At 35.8% G+C, this 22,302-nt stretch overlaps 1 protein-coding gene across 4 annotated transcripts in view; it reads right to left on the bottom strand.

Moving 5' to 3' along the window:
• Window positions 1-22,302, bottom strand: part of LOC140147967 (uncharacterized) — a 78,023-nt gene that overhangs the window by 19,542 nt on the left and 36,179 nt on the right. For 2 of the 4 annotated variants that reach the window (XM_072169780.1, XM_072169779.1), the window contains exons 5-8: window positions 17,203-17,344; window positions 16,174-16,303; window positions 11,192-11,319; window positions 9,048-9,137 (exon numbers count right to left, since the gene is read on the bottom strand). In XM_072169780.1, the coding sequence (XP_072025881.1) occupies window positions 9,048-9,137; window positions 11,192-11,319; window positions 16,174-16,303; window positions 17,203-17,344 (490 nt within the window). Of the gene's footprint in view, window positions 1-1,413; window positions 1,938-2,931; window positions 3,050-8,318; window positions 8,340-9,047; window positions 9,138-11,191; window positions 11,320-16,173; window positions 16,304-17,202; window positions 17,345-22,302 lie in introns of those variants that run through there. The other 2 variants (XM_072169781.1, XM_072169782.1) reach the window with 2 other exon arrangements.

Genomic DNA, 22,302 nt, shown 5'->3' with positions numbered 1-22,302 from the left:
AAACATGTTTAGCGTTAACATCTTGAGTTGACTAAGCGATAGCAAAAATGTGTGAAGAAAAATGTTTAATTACACCACACATTTTTTGCAGTGTATAGGTCTATGCCTACCATTATATTTAAGTTACCAATATCTTGTGACTCACGTATTTTTATAGCTAAAAAGTCGAAAGCAACTATTTTGCTTTTGATTATATTGCCCTTGATATTTCCTTTCTTTATTTATAAATTAATAATTGATACATTAATACAAAGTATACCGAGAGGTCATGGGTTCGAGTTTTATCGGCCGGATTTCCATTTGGGACCGTTCTGAGCTGACCGAATTATCACGTCGGTTTGTCACTTTTTATAAGCGTTTTGCCACAATTTCCGGCGGTATAGTGTGATACTCAACAACACCTTTTCTTGATAATAATCCCACGACATCACAATTGCACGTATAGTTCATGAGTCGGAACTCGCTTTATGTGATGGGCTGATATATTTAAATACAACATTAGAGGCAAATATGAATAACTCATTTTATGCGATGAATGCATTATGTATAACAATGTTTTATATGGATTCATTTTCAATTATTATTTCCTGACACATTTTAACAAAAAAGCTTTATAGTATACTTTATTGGCTTTATTTTTCAAAATACATAACTGGCAACATCAAATTCCGAGTTTCAAATTTGAAGGATAATTTCAGTTATCGCTTCTACAGCGATATGATAATGATTTATTGTTACAATATGATTATATAGTGTTTTCTTTTTTGCTACGATGCGACTTTTTATCATCAAAAGTCTTTTATAATGTTCACCCGGTACCATCAATAGTATATAAAAAATGTTAATTTCCGTAGAAAATTTTCCGTAGTAAATTGAGATAAAAGTCACTCTGATCACGCGACAAATACATTTACATATACATGATTACAGTATTCGATAAAAAAAAATAAACATTTATCACATATTGGACGACAAGTTCAGAAAAGTCCATCTGTATAAAATCACAAAAAATTACTTTATACATTATTTCAATAAAATTTATATTGAATAGATTTAAGACATCATACAAAATTCTTTTTCGTAAATAGTCGTAAAGTTAACTTGCTTAGTTAAATTTTCAATAGACCTTTTCAAACCCATTCATTCCGATTAAATCCGAAGCATGAAATAATTTCCCGGATCGCGCAAGCATAAAAAAGTACCTCTTCAGCATCATGTTCAGTGCAAAGTTCCAATGTATAACAGGCATAACCATGCACGATGAACTTTCGTATGGTCAATTATGGATGAGAGAGGTATATACTTTTGTTTATGTTGCCAATACGAAAGTGCCAAAAATGACGAACATTTTCACTTTTCTTTCTTACCGTCATATTGAGAACAGGCCCGCACGCAGGGGGGTGGGTGGGGTGGGTGGGGGTGGGGGGTGTTGCATTCGCACCCAAATGTGCAAAATTATACAAAAAGTCCCAAAATATGACAATTTGCGAGCGTGGAAAAAAGGCCCACTTTTCCAAAATTAGCATCCCCAAAAAAAAATTCCTGCGTACGGGCCCGATTGTGAAGTACCAAATAGCGCAAGTGTTATTTATAAAATACCTTTGGAAAATATTTCTCGCGATGACCCGTGTTGATTTTGTCTAAGTAAGATGTATTTTCACTCGAAATGGTACCATGATTCATCACATTTGTTGTCCGTCAATTTGACCCCTAGCTAACATGCCTCGGTTTTCCGAACTTCTGCGATCTTTATTTGAAATGGTCTATTATCTTGGCTCCCAATCCAAACCCATATATCGAAAATGAAATAAAATGTTAGTAAGTTAAATACAAAACTTATTGTAAGATATCTTGATCATTGAAAACGACCTCAGTTAACATGGTAACAAATTCTGTGACCTCATCATAAATTGATATGAACATAGTTGGTGGTTGTGCTGTAACAGAAAATAAGAGAAAAAAGAAGATCAAAATGAAATCAATTAACGTAAAGTGTGAAGATAGTACTAGGACTATTATATGCCAAATGGAAAAGAAAATGGAAATATCTAGTCTTTCAATCTTTCTCCTCACTATATTACACATAAACATCCCCACCACACGTGTACAATTATTGCGAACAAACATTATACATCCAAAACTTCATCCTCCTGTTCAACACCATACTCGACATGCGTGGGTTCGATTCCCCGTCCCAGCACCGTGTTGCGCCCTTGGGCAAGGCGCTTTGCCTCGCTTGCCTCACCCCACCCAGGTGCAATGGGAAGCTGTTAGGAGTAGTCACAGTCGTTGTACTGATGGACCCTGCGCCACTTGTAGGCTGCAAACGTGGTTCCGACATATTCTATTGACGGCGGAATAAATGTAAAGCACTTTGAGGCTGATTACGGCATAAAGCGCTATATAAATGTCTACATTTTATACTGTATCGGGAACTTTCCATGACACGGATCTCCTCACAAAATAATTGGAATTTCGTGTATGTACCAACTGCGCGCACCGTACGGATGCAAACATGCTCTCGCTTTCACACATTCCCCTTCCCTCTCATTCTGTCGCTCCCACCCTCACTGCCCACCCCCAACCCCCAACCCCCGTGGGGATTATGTCCGCCCTAAAATTTAATATTTTTAGCCTTTTATGTACTTCTTAGCGCATTTTTGTTCAAATTCCCTCCTCGAAAGTTGCCTATAGGTCCCCCTTTGCCTCCTCTGAAAAAGGCCTGGCTACGCCACTTCCTCCTTCCCAGCTCTTCCCCATACACCACGCCTTTCCCACACCCCACACATATCCATACACCACGCCTCCTCCACACGCCCCACACATACACGTTTAGTAAAGTGTAGATAGTATAAAATAAATTTGTGACATTCCAGATATATATTTCGGTTAATAGTAAAATAAAAAGTTAGTAATATTATTTGTACAAACCTGCTAATTTCAAACTATGGTTGGATATTGTAGAAAACATAAAGTGCTGTACTAATAAGTGCTGTGAGTAAAACAAGGTGATGAGGTGAAGATATCGTAGCAGCAGTGCTTCCAATATCTGTCAGAATAAAATAGAAATATGCAAAATAAGTTGAATATATTTGCGTCCAAAGCTCGGTTTTTGGACCGATACATTTTCTTTCAATAAATATTTAGCAGTTTCGTATCGTAGAGCTTGCGTTAGTGTTAGAGCTGGGTACATGTAAGAGTAAAGATGCTGAAAGCGCTGATGGGTTTGCGCCAAAATGTCATAGACATTTCGTTGACGAGGGCACGATGACCAAGGAAATGCAACAGATCTCAACATCCTGTGCATATTATTGATCTATAAGGAGAGAACGAGCGAAAGGGAAAGAGGAAGTGGAAAAGGGCCAAGGGAAGAGAGCAACGATGGAGGAAGAGAGCAAAGGTGGAGGAGGAGAGCAAAGATGGAGGAGGAAGAGGGGATGAGGAGGGGGAGGAGGAGGAGGAGGAGGAGGGGGGAGAAGAAGACTAAGAGGAGGAGGAAGATGGGAGGAAGAGAAGGAAGGGTAAGAAGAGGAGAAGGAGTAGGAAGGTCTCATCAACTGTTATGAAAATCCTCTGGACGAGAACCAAAACATTAATTTTGTACGGCCTTATAAGTTATTACAATGTTGACAAGGAAAATCGAAATCTGAAATTAAGGTTATGATTAATGTAGTGGCTTAGGAAGATGTTCAACATTGGGGAGGGGGGATAACAAAATTTGACACATTCTGACTGGTGCCCTCGGAATCAGAAATTTCTGCAAAAAATACATCAAAGCACCCATTTTCGTGGTTTAAGATGAAGTTTTTTCACTTCACCTGGAATTATTGGGGGAGCTGAAGGGCATTTGAGCCCCCGCACCAACATTAATGATGGGATGATCTCCAAGCCCCCGGTTCCTAAGCTTATATGATATGTTTAGCTTATGTTAATTGATGACAGATTAGAGCAAAAACAAGCTGGGTTAGAATTACAATTGATATTAGTACAAAGGTTCATAGCAATTCAAAGAAAGGGTTGGAATTCGGATTCGAACGGCGAAATCATTATAATGTTTCGATAATTTTTGGCTTGATAATATTTTGATTTGCACCCGTCACCTAAATCAAATAGCCTCATGGGCTTCATACCTAGAATGCATGCACGTAGAGACAATTAATTTTTGCCTGATAGACAACGATCTGGGGTTCGATTCCAGGTTGGTGCACGTTGTACTTCAATATCACTCCAGTTCTTCTCTGTCGCCCGCACCTAGCTTCAACCATTTACCACATCAGCGATTTTTGGTTTGGCTTATATTTTGGTGCTGTTCAGTACTTGCTGTTCACGAGCCATTACCACTCTTTTATATTCGTCAATCAAACATTTTCGAGGAGTTAGTACAATAAGGCTTTCTACCACTAACCTCTATATAATAAGCTTATTGTGGTAAATCTGCAACATTTTGCTTTTAAATTACCTTAAACCTGACTCTTGAAATATTATGGTCTAGAATAGTAGGGCCTACTATAGGCCTATAGAACTAGAACCATACCATATAAACTGGGCTAAAAAAGAAACTTATGATTTTTCACAAGGACATATCTTCAAAATCTGTCCATCAAAATGAACCAAAATTACACACAGGATTAACTTCAATAGCCTACTCTACTCTATTTGTCAATATCCAAACGGGGTTACCTTACTGACACAGCTGAAAATGCACTTTCATGGAACCGCTTGCTGTATCACATGTTACAGCGTGGACTTTTCGGCAACGTAGAGTTTAAGGAACGTGAGGAAGTCAAAACAAATGAGGGTATTTGTGAGAGTGTGTTGGGCGCACGGGGCCGAATGTGTCCATGTTCGCCTCATGTCGGGGTGTGCGTATGTTTGTTGGGTACGAGTATTTTGTGAGGCAATCCTGAGACGGGAAAGTCCACATTGCTGTTACAATTGCTTTACACACGTATCAAATGGGCTGTATACAGGAAGCTGTTCCGTGTCATGCATGTAGTGCATTTTGTTGTTGTATCAGTTGGGCACCTGCTTGGTTACCGACTATGATGACATGTGTTTATAGAGTAAACTATTGAAGTAATCCTGTGTGTAATTTTGGTTCATTTTGATGGACAGGATATGACCTTATGAAAAATCATAAGTTTCTTTTGGAGCCCAGTTTAAAATATAACAGAACAATAACAAAATGGCTTCCGTTTCTTGTTCACACCATATTTCGTTGACACCATGCGTGGTTTTCAACAAGTATATCGTTCTGGTCCATTTAGGTAGGTAGGTCATCCGGGTGCAAAGTTGTTAGCATGCACTCCCGAGTATCCAAGCATGCCAATATTATATTATTGTACATATATATTCATCTGATCCTTCAATTCTTTAGAGGAGTATATATCGGCAATTGCAAATGCGACACGAATGTAATATTTTGAGCATTCAACCACGCAGTGCCCGCATTAGGTCCTATGTCTAACATTTCTAAAATATTCTACAGTTCTACGAATTCATGCGGGTCATTAGTAGATTGTTGGCAGTCCTCGAAATAAGATGGGCCCTGGGCCCTCGGGCCACAAGCCCGTGAAATCATTGCAGGCTCACCGATACGCTACCCTGCGGCCCGCAGGGCTCGTGGAATTTTGTCACCAATAAAGACGAACTCAATGCTGACTTCATGATATTATCTGTTATTGATTTGCGAGTCCGAGGTCTTGCAAGTGTCATAAATTAATGCGGACCAGTGTAATATTAAAATGTTCCAATTTGAGTCGGGGCCCGTGAAAATTAACAAGGGCCCATGATTTAAAACCCAAAGGGCCCGTATAGCCCTTGAATATTTTCGTTTATGTTGAGCACTGATTGTGTGTACATAATCGTTGTGGTTTGTTTGTAATAAGGAACCCCAAATGACAATTATGAAATCGTCCCTTGGAGCCTTTTGGATAAAACATTGGCTATAAAATTCACTACTTTTCTAGTGCAATCAAAAGCTGTACATGCATGTAAAGTGCATTAAAATGAACTCAAACTGCTTAAAAAACGCCATTGCTTCTTTAATTCCTTTAAAGTTACCAAAGCAGAAGTTTTGAACCTGTGCCCTTTCAAAAATGTAGTTATTTACATACATGTAGTATGAAAAGTATAAATGAAATAGTACTTAAATATGTTTTAACATGTCCTGACACTTTCAGAGACCCCGTCGCGGAACAAAACAATGTTTTCACAAAGCGATCAGCATGATCAGAAGTACACAAGTTATGTCATTATTATTATATTTTGATGAATCCAAGTGCATGAAAATATTGGATCCAAAATATATACAATAAGGATAAAATTGGATGTTTTACACCCATTATTTATTGGTCTCGCTAGCATGAGTTTTAAAAATTTTGGACTCCACTACTTCTCGTCCAATATTTTATTTAAAACTCTTAGCTCGATCAAAAAACTGGGCTCAAATCGATCCAATTTTACATCACAATTTATACCAATAATAGAATAAGTTTTTCCTTGTATGGTAATAATGTTTGTGGAAGAATTCTATGCATGCAGGAAGTGGAACAACTACATTGTAAGTATTGTTAAGCTTTTGCACCTGAAAAATGAGCTCAAGTTAATGTTCTGAATATTTCACAATATGTTCACAAATATTTCAATTTAACAGTCACGCTTAGACAATACGTTTTGTTATGTCCAACCTCCCAATTAACAATGCTGTATCTATTAATAAATAACATCACAGATACCGCCTTTTGAGTTGGGAGACAGGTGTTTTAATCCTTAAGAAATGATATGACGTATGGTTTTGATTAGACAATATGAAACCCACAACAATCATGTATTTGTTCACGTCTCTTTGTAGCCAATTATCGGCGTTTGATAATAAATGAAGTAACGTGACGTCTGTGTCCTATAAATTTATAATCGTCATGATTAAAGCAATAATAGCGTCACCGAACTTAAAATGTGTTCAGGTACTTTACCAGTTCGGTGTTTCGGTGTCAGAATTTTCTATATCATTTATCGGATAGCAACGTTTGCACATACATGTAAATTATATTTTTGTGGGATATGAGACATCAAATTACATTCTGAATACAAGAAATGTCCTGCTTTCAACAAATTTTGAACAAAAAATGTTAGGTCTTTTTGGATATCCCTCGTATTCAGAATGCAATTTGATGTGTCTGTGGTGCTCTCAGGTCCCATTAAAAATACTGTGCAACTTGAACGTATCTGATTCCTTAATACATTCGTAACTGCAGAAGGGAACATCACATAACGAGACAAGCATGCTCCATTACGGGGGCACTCGACTTTCGAAGTGACGGGGGTATGCGGACAGCGGTTCAAAACTAGCGGTCTTTAGGCGAGATATTTTCCCGGGGGGGCACATCAAACAATTTTGGTGGGTATGCTCCCCCGGAATTTTGAGGTGGTGGGTCTTTGGGAGCTGACGGCGTACCGGTAAAAGAGGTCTTTCGGAGCTGCAAACTGGGCTGTGAACAAGTAAAATGGGGTCTTTTGGAGCTGCGAAAAGTAAAAATCAAGGGTCTTTCTTGGCTTTTTGGTTGAAAATATGAGGAATGAGCAATTTTTGGGTCTTTTAGAGCTGAAATTATCAAAATCAAGGGTCTTTCGGAGCTGTATTTTGGTCAAATATAGGGGGTCTTTCGGAGCTGCGAAACCCAAAAGGGGGGTCTTTCCGGGGGAGCATATCCGTATGGTCATTTGTGTTGAGTGCCCCCCCCCCCGGGGATATTTTAGGCTAAGGGGGGGTCATTGAGTGTGACCTAATAAAATGCTGTGCCCAAAACAGTGCCGAATCTACAATCTATTCAGAACTTTTAAAGAGGGGATCATTGAGTGACAGCAAAATAAGAAGGGATCATTGCGTAAAAGGGGTTCTAAATGGGGCTCACTGTGGCAGCACATCCACACATTTTCAGCGAGTGTCCCTACACTCGGCCTACTTCTACTACTGCTATCATCATCAATCATCCTTCCGACTGCGGAGCAGGCGACTACAAGTTTCCTCCAGCTACATCGGTCTTTACGTTACCATGCTTTGTTGTGTATTTTCTACCATATACTTAAATCAAATTCCAAAACTCCGAATCTGACAGTAATGTTCATGCAATTTATAATAGGAGATTCAAGGATCCGTCAAATTCATGCATTTTAAAAGTTTGCATTCGATTTACATTGGCTTATAGGGTTAAATATATCATTTTTGTGTGCAAAAATTGCATTGACTTACGTCAATCCATGCAATACATTCATTTTGTTGACATGCATCATTCATATAGATCACAGAATTTACTTACTTTCTGCGTATGAATACAGAGCTACGAGAAAAAGGCAGAATGTATTATCGTTTATTTAAACTTGAATAACAGTAAAGCTGGAATTTTTCCATGCAAGACATTTACATTTATGATTGGATAGAAAGGCCTACACAAAATCCTGGTTTTTGAATAAAAAATCGGGATACTGATACTTGTGATTAAAATTATAATTTAAGCCTTTCATGTTTGTTTAAATGATCGCTCCATGTGGAGGGGTTCTGATGGAACTCGGCTCATATGTTGAAAACCAATATACAAGCATGCTGGTATAAAACGCCCGGATAAAACGTATAGAAAGGGAAGAGAGAAACAGATATAAAGATAAAGATGGAGGAAAAGAAGACCACTTTCAACAAATCAAGTAAACCTTTAGGTTAAGAGAATGAAAAGTCTTTTACTTCTACTTATAGAATGACAGTTATATTTTGTTTAATTTCCCCTCTTTACTTCGGTCACTATGGAATCTTTCCGATCTGTAAAAGGGGATATGTTAGGGATAAAATCAAAACTCGACATCCGGTTGACCGGCGGTTACCGGAGATTGAACCGCATTCCATTATTTAGAACAATAGAAACCGGCTGCAACCGGAAGGAACCGCCCGGTACCGACGGTAGACTGGGTAGACCACCGGTCGAGTTTTGATTTTATCCCTTATTTGATATTTATGAGCAAAACCAAAATGTGTTCTGTATAAAATTAGTACTTACCTTCACAGAGCGATGTGGGCGAGTAATCGCCAAGATTATCTTGTTTTAAGGCTTTGTTGAAATCGGCCAACATATCTTGTTGGTTTGGTCCTGCAAATAACCCAAAAAAACCGACATACACACATAAAAGAGAAATATTAGATTAAATTAAAATGTGATTGCTTTTGTGTATGATAAAAGATGAACGATTATTATAAACTTGGCATAATAAACTTCGACGGATGCATTTGACAATTTTGTTTTGAAAAATTTGTCGGCATGCCTGTTTTCTAATTATACTGCAACAAAAAGAAAATTGTGTTTTAACACATGCATTTGTTTAAATAGTAAGAAAATTTGAGATGCAAGTTTCACAGGAGGGGTAATTTGCTTTGCGCATTTTGATACCTCGAATATAAAATTACTTGTGTAAGATATGGCGTTTTATTATGAAAGAAAGGTAATGTTTCAAAATCACACGTTTTAATTGCGACGCGACGGGTTTGATGTGTTCACTACACTGTAAAAACAGTGTTTAGCGATTAAACACCTTTCTAAACACAATTTTGCCACCACTTTCTAAACATGTTTAAAAGCTAAACATCATGTGTTAAATTTCTCAACATTGGTCAGTGATGGTGTTTAATTTCTAAACATCTGACATCCATATTCTAAACATAATGTTTCTAAACACATTCTTGCCACCACTTTCTAAACACTGTTTTTACAGTGTATTGATGTGTTTGAAGGATAAAGTCAATGGAGAATTTTGTCATTTTGGATAGAAAGGATGAATAGACTGGTTATATTATGTGCTTATTAAGGTTTCAATCGGCAAGTTTACGTAAAATCTGGCAACCGACTAATTCTGGTTGATTCGGGTATGCTGAACGGGAATATTTTGTTTGCCAACAGCCAAGCTGTACTTGAACGAACCTCATCATCTATAAATAATGACCCCCGAAATACCCATATAGGATCATGCAGGGAGCAAAAATTAAAGTCCCATTCAGTGATCCCAGCGAAGTGTAAAAAAATAAAATTGTTTATAAATTGCTTAAAGGTGAAGGACAAGTCAAATGAAAAATTTGACAAAAATCGAAGAAAACAGCAGTATTGACGAAGTTGAAGGCCCATTCAAATACATGTAAGTATCTGGCAGTATAGATACGATGTATAAAATGCCTTATTTTGTCATAAATACACAGCTTGTGTTAGCACATCCATGACAATGATAAAGGTAAAAAAAAATCTTGAATTTTGATGATTTTTACGATCGTCTGGATGAGCAAATCACTGAATCTGAATGGGCCTTTAAATATGCTCCAAATTCCCTCAAAACCTTATCAAATTATTCATCTAGTCCTACGAATCACAAAAATGACACATTTGTGCGCTTAGAATATGTACCAAGTTATGAAGCTCAACAAGTCCAATGCCAATTTACATGTTGTAAAGGGGTTAAAATTTGAAGTAAATTGTTCCTCAAATTCAAGTGATTCAGAAACGAATAGTTTGCAGTATCTGCGATGTAAAGTTCAAAAGATGATAAACAAAGGCCATTGAATCCTATTCCTACTGACCGTTTAACTCTATGCGGCGTAACAAACAAACAAAACATCGCAGATAGTGCAAACTATTCTTTTTCTGAAACCTCTAAGCTAATCTAAACCGCACCCTAAAATCCTCCAAAAACCATAACATAAACCCTTTTCGGGCTACATGTGATGGACACTTAAGACCCAGGGGGCACTCAACACAAATGACCATACGGGTATGCTCCCCTGAAAGTACCCCCTGTGTTTGGACCGCGTAGCTCGATCCGAAAGACCGGATTTTACTAAAACAGAGCATGGAAAGACCCTTGATTTTGAAAGACCCATGAAAAGACCGTTGCTCATTCCTGACATTTATGGTTTTCAGACGGTTTTCAAGCAGAAACCCAAGAAAGATCCTTGATTATGACTGCATATTCGCAGTTCCAAAAGACCCCTTTTACTTGTTCATAGCTCCAAAAGACCCCCTTTTACCGGTATGCAGTCAGCTCCCAAAGACGCACCACTTCACAATTCCGGGGAGCACCACCAAAAATGTATCATGTCCGGGGGGCTAGAGACTTTGGAGTACTCCCCCGTTTTCTGCATTTTACAGCAAGCAGCACATACCTATAAGATAGAAGGTGATTGACTGACACTCCGGTATCTCAGGATGAGGTGTTGGTTCCCGAGTTGACACTATGTTCCACATATCTACTTCTGATAAAGACGAGTCTAATTGCGTTCTGAAATTATAGCTGTGTAAGATGCAAACAAACAAGAAACCTAGTTTATTTATTCCAATATAAAGACACTATTCTTTTTTAACTTTATATTTAAGTATATTTTTTATCGACGTGATCAATAGACGCCTATATAATTATGCCGAACTCAGTAATACAAAACGCGTTACAGACGATTTTTTAATGTCGAGTTATATAAACATCTCGAAAAAGTAACTACCCCCCCCCCCCTTAAATAATGACCATTATTCGGGCGATTGTATGACAAATCTGTAAAATGTTTTGGAAGCAGAATTTATTTCTGCACATTTTGACACCTCATAGCAATTGACTAAATATTGACGTCACCGCGTACATTTAAATCAATGTAACCCAAGATTTGAAAGTTGCAGTAAATTGTATTGATTTTGTATTCAGTACATGTATGGAAGGAAATCTGTGTAATGATATTATCTGAGTGTTTTTGTATTGTATGTAAGTGCAACTTTCAAATCTGGACCTCACTACATTAAATTGACCGGTGTTTTATTGTTTTCAGGGCTATCGTATCAAATGAGGTGTCAAAATGCGCAGAAATAAATTCTGCTTTCAACGCATTTTACAGATTTGTAATACAATAGCCCCTTTTTGAATAATGGCCATTATTTTTAGTTACTTTTTTTTGGAGATGTTTATTTAAAAGGGTATAAAACGTTTTAACAACATTTATGAAATTAACATTTTGGAAAACATTCTAACATAATGTTATTAAGTGTTGACAAAATATATTTTGCTGTAACATTTTGACAACATTTTTTTTTAATGATGTTGAAGTGGGGGTTTTTTTACTTACTTTGAAAACGTTTCCATCACCTTTATAAAACCCAACAATTAAATGTTAGGCAAAAACAAAAAGGTTTGTCTCAAAGCTCGCGCGCGCATTTGTAAATTCTTCCTTAGCAATTTGCAAAATTGCTAAGGTCTGTTTCTGTCAAGTTCTTTCTTTCTTTCTTTCTTTCTTTCTTTCTGTCAATCTTATAATGAGCCACCGTAGCCATATGCTTTGAGCCATGTTGACCATAGTTGGTCATTAGGACCATTGGGTGGGGGACAAATGAAACATGATCAACTTCAGGTCAAAGGTCATCCACTTCCGGTCAATGGCCAAAAACGTGATTTCACTAAAATGCTACTTCTTCCACAAATTATACAGCACGATGATGGCACTTGGGTACATGCATCAGCTATACCCAGTGTCTAAAAGTTATTGTCCAGAATTGGGGTCAAAGGTCATTAAGGGGATACTTCCGGTATATGACCAAATACCCTAAAATGCTGCTGCTGTCGCAAATATATATGGTACAACAATGTTACTTGGTCATCAGGACCAATAGCTGGTGGCACAAATGTCACGTGACCAACTCAAGGTCAAAGGTTATGGAAAGGTCATTATGGCCGAAAATGTTATTTCCTGTTATTTTTACTAAAACTGCTACTCCTTACTCGAATTACACAGCAAGATGACGTCACTTGACACATGCATTAGCCTTGAGGTCAAAGGTCATACGAAGGTCATTATGGCTGATGTGATTTTCTGTTCTGTTACTAAAAATGCTAAGTCATTCCACAAATTATAATATAGCATGATAACATTACACATTGTATTCATCCATTGGGGTCAAAGGTCATTGGGGTCAAAGGTCATGCAGATATTACTTCCGGTATGTAGAATTATACCTTAGGAAGTCGCACTCTAATAGCGCATGACCAAAGTTGCACAGAAATATTTACATGAATATTGAATAATTTTTGGTTAACAAAATGATTTCACAACTATGGAAAATAATTATGTAATATAATTAATAATTATGAGGCCAAATAAAAATATAAACATGTTTCACGTACCCTCCCGCTTCCTTTTTTGAGGTTTCTTCAATTATATATTTATTCAGTTATAACTTTTCAAAAAATATATCTAGGACGCAGAAATATTTCTATAGCCTTGCTAATATACAAGAAACACTTTTGGAAGGTTTTATGAAAATTAGAGGGGTCGGCCTATATTCTCAGCCAGAACAAAAATAAAAAAAGAGGCCTCCTCCTTTTTCCAGGCATTATTGTGTATGCTAAAACAGCTGAAATTATGGGTAATCACACCGATTTTGCCATTAAAATATAAAATAAAAAGCCCCCTCTTCCTCCTTTTTTACAAAAACCCGGACTTGAAACATGTTTTTTATTTTACTTGGCCTAATTATATGTACTAGAAACTTCTGTTCTAGTTATACATGTATATTCCAATGAATTACACCAAACTGCTGGACCTTTTGAACTCACATATGCTATAGGTGAGCTAACAAATTAACCTTGCTCCCATTGTCCCTATGGTCAATTTCAAATTACAGTGCATTTCAAAAAAGACCTCTCAGTAAAATCAGCATATATACTACTGCTGGCTGTTTATATGCCTTAATACATGCATGCATGCTAGATGGCTGGGCTAATTAGTCATAGGCCTAGTTAATTAGCTATTGCTAAGGTCGCGTATATGTGTATGCGCAATTAGCTCTAGTTTTCTTTTCTTTTTTATAGTTTTTCCGGAAAAATTCGGCGAAAATCAGATTTTTTTTCTCCAAATACCATGAAAAAAGTCGGGAATAAAAAAAAAATCGCATTTCGCATTTGTTTTCAAACCACTCGTGAGCTTTGAGACAAACCATTATTTTTTTTGGCCTTAGGTCTATTAAAATGTTTTGACCAAAACCAAAACGCGAATACGTTTATAACGTTTTAAAACATTTCTATGCTTGCTGGGAAATTCTGTAAAATTACTTAAAATACCGTAAATTTTACAATACAGCATACTGGTAATTTTCTTTCTGAAAACTAAAGAATTTTACTTTTTAGTAAAGTATTATAGCATCTTATTTTATAGTTGCATTAAATACTCTCACGATTTACCGTCTCTTATTTTATTTTTCGTCTGCATATTATCATGATTATATTTTCATTTTTATCATTATTAAATAAATAATTTATGATGTTCTTGTTTTATCTTGACCTGAGTTGCAGCAGCGAGCATGACAAGGACAGTTGCGCAACTGAAATGAATCATTTTGCTCCGTAGTATGCAACATCAATTGCCTCTTTAAAGTCAAAATATTGCCTCTTGCGTGTGATAAAGAAAATATTGAACTCCTGGTATAGGTAGTCTCATCACAGACCTATAGTTTTTCCCCTCTTAACGTACATATATTGGTGATTGTAAGAACTTGAAGATAGGAATAAAGCCTACGTATATGAAAAATATGATTGATAACTAGAAAACATGTTTTTATTTGGATGGTTTGAAAGAACAAGACCATATAATCGGCCTCTTAAAAATATGATACTGTTACATGCGTGAGTTCAAAATCGTGCAATATAAATAATCTCAGTTAAAACAAAATAATGTGATGCGATCAAGCAAAATCAGTCTGAAGTATGTATATTTTGTGATTCTTGCATATTCATTTTTAGCGTTTTATTCAAAGCTCCACATTAGTGAAAACCTCGTGTCAATACGACCTTTCGTTACAAAGTTACAACAATTTGAACACCGGTATATTAAAAAGAAAGAAACGGAGAAAATCAAGTTTCAAGTTTTTTGATACGATATTTAACTATGACTCATACAGTTAAATATCGTATCTACAAAATGAGTAGCATTAAGGATATAGCCACGAGGATACTAGGGGAAGCTTATCCCTGTGTGATGCTAGCCGACGTGATATTTTGAGGGCTTTTTATGCATTTTTGCCCATTTTTGTCAAATCTTGCCACGGCCCTTGAAAGTAGCCTTGTCTCCCAAAATATGACAACAACGAAGAAAACGATCTATGATAATTAAACGCGATTCATTCATGCGTGTTGCTGTGCCAACAGAAACAGCTAATATTGATTAAATTGTCAAATTTTGTCCCAATATTGACTAAAATGTCAACTTTGTTCTATAATACTATTACTAGGTCGCCTTAATTCGACCTTGTCACTTGTGAAGTATGCACGATTGCAGGTCATTATGCACTCCTTACAAAAATGCAACAATAGGATTTTTTGATGATTCGTTAGCTTTTCATATTTATAGCGAATCACTGCTCGAATGTCTCAGAACATTTTCTATTTATTCTTGATAAATATTAATGATTTGTTTCTGTCCGATCGAAAATTGCGATTTGATAAGTATTGGTTATTCCGTGTATATTATAGCTTAATGTCAAGCGATATATTTCAAGTAATTGTGAAGTGTCCCCAACATTCATGTTGGTTGTTGAACCCGTTAATAGCATCATTTTGTGATAACGAAATTGTACTGTAAATATTATTGTTATTTTACGGCACTTTCCCGTAAACTGTACGGTTATCTACCGTCAAATTGAATTACTATTTCACTGAAAATGTGCATGTTAGACTGTATTTGTTTATATTTTTTGTTTGTAGAGTGTTGCATTTTCCATTTTTTTAAATATTAAATAAACGTATTGTCCTGGCAGATTGTGTTTAAATGCTATTTCGTATAATATACAGTATATAGTTATGACAACAAATGTAATTTCAACGTTGGCAAACCTATAGTTGTCAGGTATTTTACCATAAAACATACGTGCTTTCTACCGTATTTTATACAGGACTAGGGGCATTCTACTGTACTTTTGCGGCAATATACTGTATATAATTATGCTAACTATATATACGGTGAAATCGTCCTTTTTACGACAGAATGTTGCAACTTATAGTTGCTAGGCATTCTACTTTGGATAATTTCAATTGTCACTCGCATTTCTTTAGAGCTTCACTAAAAATAATGATTTTTAGTCAACTCCAGCAAGAAAAATGGATATATTGACGTACCTTTCATATTCGACCTCCATTGGGAAGGCATAAGTCACAGCTATACCTGTATCTGGGTCTGGTGTGATTGGGACACAAGCATAACTATCATCTGATGTTGAAGACCGTACCAGTAACGAATGGCCGAGAACTATAGATAAAAAGAAGTAAAAAGTTTGAAGGAAGGTCAGTCCACTCTGTCGTTTGTCTTTGGATACAACCGTTCCCTTTTAAAAGGAATTTTTGTCAACATTTTTTTCATCCGTTCAGAAAAACACGTAACACACACAAAATGTCGTCAAATCGCGCGTGTGTGATATTCAATATTTAAAAGCCGCAAGTTTCAAGATCAGATTTGTTTTAAGATTAAATAAATTGAGAAGCATAAAGCATTTTGTATTTCTAATGTTTCACTGTTTAGCAATCGTGCAGAGGCGATTTTTATCACTCAGCTTGTTTTCGTGGAAAGGTTTGAATTTATAATATAAGATCAAAAGTCGATTAAGATGAGTGTATATACACCTAAACGGATGAAATATTCCATGCACGGTAACTTAAGGAAAAAATATTAACGAACTATATATATCATGATATATAGGGAAAAGTGGAAAAATATTGACAAATTCCTTCTCTTAACACTGCAAAACAGCAGAGCAACGCTTAATAAACACTTGAACACTTTAATGGCTAGGGTTTGTACAGTGAAGGTATAGGGGTGTTATTTTATAAACACTAAACACGTAAACAGATGAAGATGTTTGTTTTTAACATAAGACAGTGTTAACAGCACACCTGTAAAATGTGCTGGGGCTTGTGGATCAATAGGCGTTGTACCTGTGCGTAGCGCACTATAAATCACTGCGCTTTTTTTTAACACTATCTTGTGTTAAAAACATAAACATCTTCATATTTTTACATGTTTTTGTGTTTAAGAATTAACACCCCAATACCTTCACAAACCTTAGCCATTAAACACTTAAAGTGTTCAACTTCAAGTGTTAATTAAGTGATGCTCTGCTGTTATTGTAGTGAGGATATTCTAATACCAACCTGATGCTCGTCCGCCTAGTGGTAGATTGATATCTGTGTAGAGAACTTTCTTAACACTGGTGCTGAATTCGTCGTGTTTGCCAACCAAATCCCCTACTTGGCAACGCAGTTGACTTCTCAAATCACAGTCGTCATCATACGTCTATACAAAGAACAAGAAAATATCTTTTTGTATAATTGATCATAGCTTGTTACTTTGTCTAGAGTAGCTACCTATTACTTGAACATGAAACCAGAGACAGATCAGGGACATACTTCTTGTAGGGTGTATAAATGTCTTTTGCGAAAATCTTGGTTCTATTTTAACGCTTTCTTTGACATTTCATAGCACTTACGCGAATTTGATAAAAATATGACAATTTGCTGCATTTTGCCGGGCATTTTTCTGGTGAAAAGACAAATTTGACTTGAAAGAAGTGTTATTGGGTGTAACATACCGTAAAACCTCGTCTACAAGCTATTATAGTGTCTTTAATGAAAACTAAATCAATACGATACATGCGTAAAAGCTCGTAAATATGCCAATACAATAGATTGGTCCAGAGATTGGTCTTACAATAATATTTGTTTGTATATGCTTGGATCTGTACTTCATTTGCTCAAACTCCATACTATAGCGCCTGGATTAATTTAGTTTTCATCAGAAGCACTCTATATGCTTGTAGACGAGGTTTTACGGTATAGGGTCACTGTGTCACTTTGATATTCGTATTCAAATAGCTCTCTGGACAATGACACTGACATTCAGACTCCATTTTGATTCGCTAATACGATCACGACAACTACGATTCCTGGGACATATCCTGAGGATGCAGGAAGATGAACCATGCAGAAGATATGCTCTCTATACCCCATTACATGGTAAAAGAAGACCTGGAAGGCAAAGAACATCCTACTTGTCTTATGTGCAAAAACTGTTGGGGGATTTCGACAGCTTTCTACTGCCAGATGCCATTGCCACTTTGGTTTCAGATCGTAGTACATGGAGAAACATTGTAGTCGCCTGCTTCGCAGCTGAATGAAATGAATGAATGAAATGAAATGAATACGATAGTGATCTTCGCACTGAGCCCGCTCTGTCCTTTTAAAGTAATTTCTTGTTACTGGGTTATCTCTTGACAACTTTTTGATTCCAGACCGTTTCATAATCTTAATAACATACGGAAAACGTTCACCAAATGAAGTTATTTTGATCATTTCTTGGTAAACTCAAGTTTTACAGATATTGTTAATGAAATACTATAGGCCTGCTTCATAATTGCGGAAATAAACGGGCGTCAGAATCCTGACATTTATAACTAGTGTGAAAAGAGTTCAAGCATATATCCGAACAATATCTAGTAAATTCCAACTAGGCCTATTACAATGAAAACCGCTGACGGAAAATCTCGCATTGTGCATTATGTACTTAAATGTACCGAGTAATAGGCTAAAAATGTAAATGTTATTTCTCATTTCATTATATTCATGCAAGCGAGATAATTCCCTGTCTGGGTAGCAACACAACATGACACAAGGTATCGCAAGGTAATAATCGGAGATTTCCCCTATATCGTTCGTAGTATTATTTGCATGCACCTTTTATGCCGGGGTAGACAAACGACACAAACAAGTCGCGTTTGTTCAAAGAAGCCGGAAAAGAAGCGAATTATATTTTAATTAATTTATTGAAATCAATCAATTAAATTCATTATATTTATTCATTAATAATTAATAAATAAATTCATTCATTCATTCATTATAGTTTATTTATTTATTTCTCCACGTTAATTTTCATTTCTCTAATCATTTATTCATTTATTTGTTCAATCCCGTTTAACGTGTATTTCTGTATATAAATGGTTCATTGTTTTATCATTTACTATTTATTAGCTTTTCATTTATTTGTTATATCTGTAAATGCGATATAAAAAATATATAAAACTTCCTACACTATCGTCTCATTTTTTTCATTCTAAATATATTTGAAATTTTGAAATTCATGTTAAGGATTTTAAGCTCTACAGACACCTGGTTTGGCTTCAGATTATGTCAATAAATGTCAAAATTAATCTTTAACGATTAATATGTAAATATCACAATTAATCTCAACGATTATGTAAGAGTTTGGCGTAAGAGTTTCAGCAATTTTAAAAGACATGACATTTCAAAATGATTGATTATTGTTATGTATTTCATCTCAACATATTATTTCCATGATAGTATTAGAGAAAGAGTATATTATATAAAAGAGTAAAATTTTAAAAATGGCTTTTGTTCAAATTCTGCACTTATTTATTTTCTTAGGAAATGAATGTGCATAATGTAACCTATCGATTACTGCAAAAATTCATTTTCTCACAAACAAAGCTTATATTTCTTTTAATTGCTGAAAATTAATAATTCCAAATTATATACCTTTTTCGGGTCCTTTTTTTAATTATTTTGCAGCGTGTTAAAATGCGATAATTTATTTTTCTTTTGTTATGGTGAATATTTGTTATTTGTTGTTACTTAATATTTGCAACTACAATCGTAACAAAAGGCAGTGTTTGAACGTGTATTTGCCTTATTACGATGAGTTATGCCCGGTACACAAATGGTACAGATGAAGTACTTGTATACATCTTCCAATAAAGTAAGAGCTATCCATGTACCTGTGCTGAAATTAAAATATTGTCATTGATGGAGTGTTTGGGTTTTAGCTCGTAAGTCTTACAAATCTGCCTTGGGCTTTATTATAGCACATTATTTTATAACATCCATTTTCTGCAAAACAAAAATAATGATTATATAAGTCAATGCCTTACATTATAATCCAGGCAACTTAGCAATTTTTTTTCACTGAACTTGAAATTAATTGCAATATAATATTGCACTACAAATACAATGCACTTTTTTGAAGTCCCTAAATCATAAAAATTCAGGGGAAAGGGGCCTAATTAGCATGAAACCAAAATGGCTGCTAGGGCATATTAAGAAGCCTTGTTATGTAGCCTATTAGTAATACGAAGTGCAATACCAAAGATTTTAGTATCTTTGGTAATACAGATCCTCTTTGTAATGCAAGAAATTACTAACAATTATGAAAAAGGGTCAACTATCCCAACTCACTAACGGGCATTGTATGCTTTATAGGTGGTATTACACCCTTGATAAATGTGTGATTATTTTTGCATATTTCTCAAAAAGTAATAACACACTGGTAACAAAAGATATGTAAATTATATGGGCAAGGAATCCAGATACTACAATGGAATTTCAGTGACTCAGAACAAGCGGTACGTTATTTATGATAAGAAAAGAGGTACCGCTAGAGTGTACCTCGTTTCTTAATGAACCACCTGTCTTGAATCACTGAAATTTCAGTGCAGTACGGTAATTGGAATCCTTGCCCCTATAATATACATAACTTTTGTTACCAGTGTGTATAGTTATTTTTTGAGAAAAATGCAAAATTAGTCACAAAATTTATCAGGGGGTGTAGTACCAGGAAATAGGTTGCCTGTTGGAATGGAATAGAACTCACGGGTTAAATTTTTACAACATTACAGAAAAGTTTTTGAATGTTATTAAAACGTTTTCAGCCCGCGACATTTAAACGTTTTCTGTAAAACGTATTGTCTTTGTTGGGTATGCATTCGCTATATTTTTTCGTTGAACAAAATTTCTTCGTGACATTGACTTAGAAACCGGTGCGAACACACGAAATCAAAGAAAACTCCCGCTTGATGAAGGAAATTCATCATGATGTGAAACGATGACACTGATATTAATTCCTCATATCAAAGATACTATAACTTGGGGAAACTCTGGGGGAAACTGTCAGCTCTAATTTTCGCCAAATATTTAGCAATATAGCACCTCAAGTGTCTCAATAGGACATTGTATAGTGGAGCTATTTTTTTAAACAGGCTAATATTCGGTAATTAAATATGCAAATTAGCTTATTAATATGCACAAAATTTGAATTGAACCTGTTTTTCTACATTTAATTCTATACCTGTTACAATGAATTATGTAAAGAGTTTCTATGATCTTTCTGCACACAAAAAAGTGTCAATTACACCTGTCCCACTTTAAAATCGTCCAGTAAAACTCTATTAAACGCAAAAGATGTAATAATTATGCGAAAGGTGAATGTAGGTAAGCAGGTGACCCGTGAATATCGAATGATTGGTGAAAGCATAGACTGTAAGGCGGTCCTATCTGCAATAGCTGCCCTGTAAGGCATTATCTGCACGTAAGTCATTATTGGGTTATACTAGAAAATAGATGCACACCCCCTATAAAGGAGTTCAGATTTCCAGACTTTTTGTCCAAACATGATTTTGGAAATCCAGACTTTTAAAAAGGCGAAAAACCCCAACAGAAAACTAGTTCAAAATCGGAAATCCTCAAATGGATAGGCTTATTTGGACAATTCCGTGATTTTTCATTCATTTAATTTCCAAGCTTCCAGTCACATTGGCAAACTCGGATATCCAGACATTTCCTTTATTGAAGTATGCACTTATTTTCTGGAATAACCTATTGACAATTAAGAGATTTTTGCCGATAAACTATAGCCTGGGAAACCAGCTCTTCGTCATGAGAGACACCGTAATGCCTAATTCACAGTACACACACTCACTTATAGCAAGCAGTGTTTTTTTCGTTTTTTTCCTGAAAAATAGTACAAATGACCTATATAGCCAACAAAGGGGACAATATCTTTGAATATCGTCGCCTGAACTGTCTAAATTTTAAACACCATTAGTGTTTAAGTTAAACACTTTTAGTGTAACCCTAAACACTAATAGTGTTTAAAATTTAAAAGCGTTTATATCGTTAGTGTTTATAACCGTTTAAAACACTTTGGTGTGTTAGGTTTAAAAAGTTTTACAGAAACCTAAACATAATTATTCATTCGCAGTGTGGCAGCTTTTGCAGTTGATATCTTCTGGTCCAAAACTCTGCCAGCAGTAAATTATTGCCTTGTTCTTTTTCTCCTGCAAATAAGAAACTGTACAGGGGGGCTAAGTAATTCTTTCAATTAGTTTAATTAGCCCTTAATAAGTGCGCCAAGTCAACAAGGTAACCACGGACAGCACAAAGGCCGTCTATACCAAACTTTTAATT

Source organism: Amphiura filiformis, chromosome 3 (assembly GCF_039555335.1).
Source record: "Amphiura filiformis chromosome 3, Afil_fr2py, whole genome shotgun sequence".
Taxonomy (NCBI): Eukaryota; Metazoa; Echinodermata; class Ophiuroidea; order Amphilepidida; family Amphiuridae; genus Amphiura; species Amphiura filiformis.
This window is presented reverse-complemented; position numbering and strand designations above follow the sequence as displayed.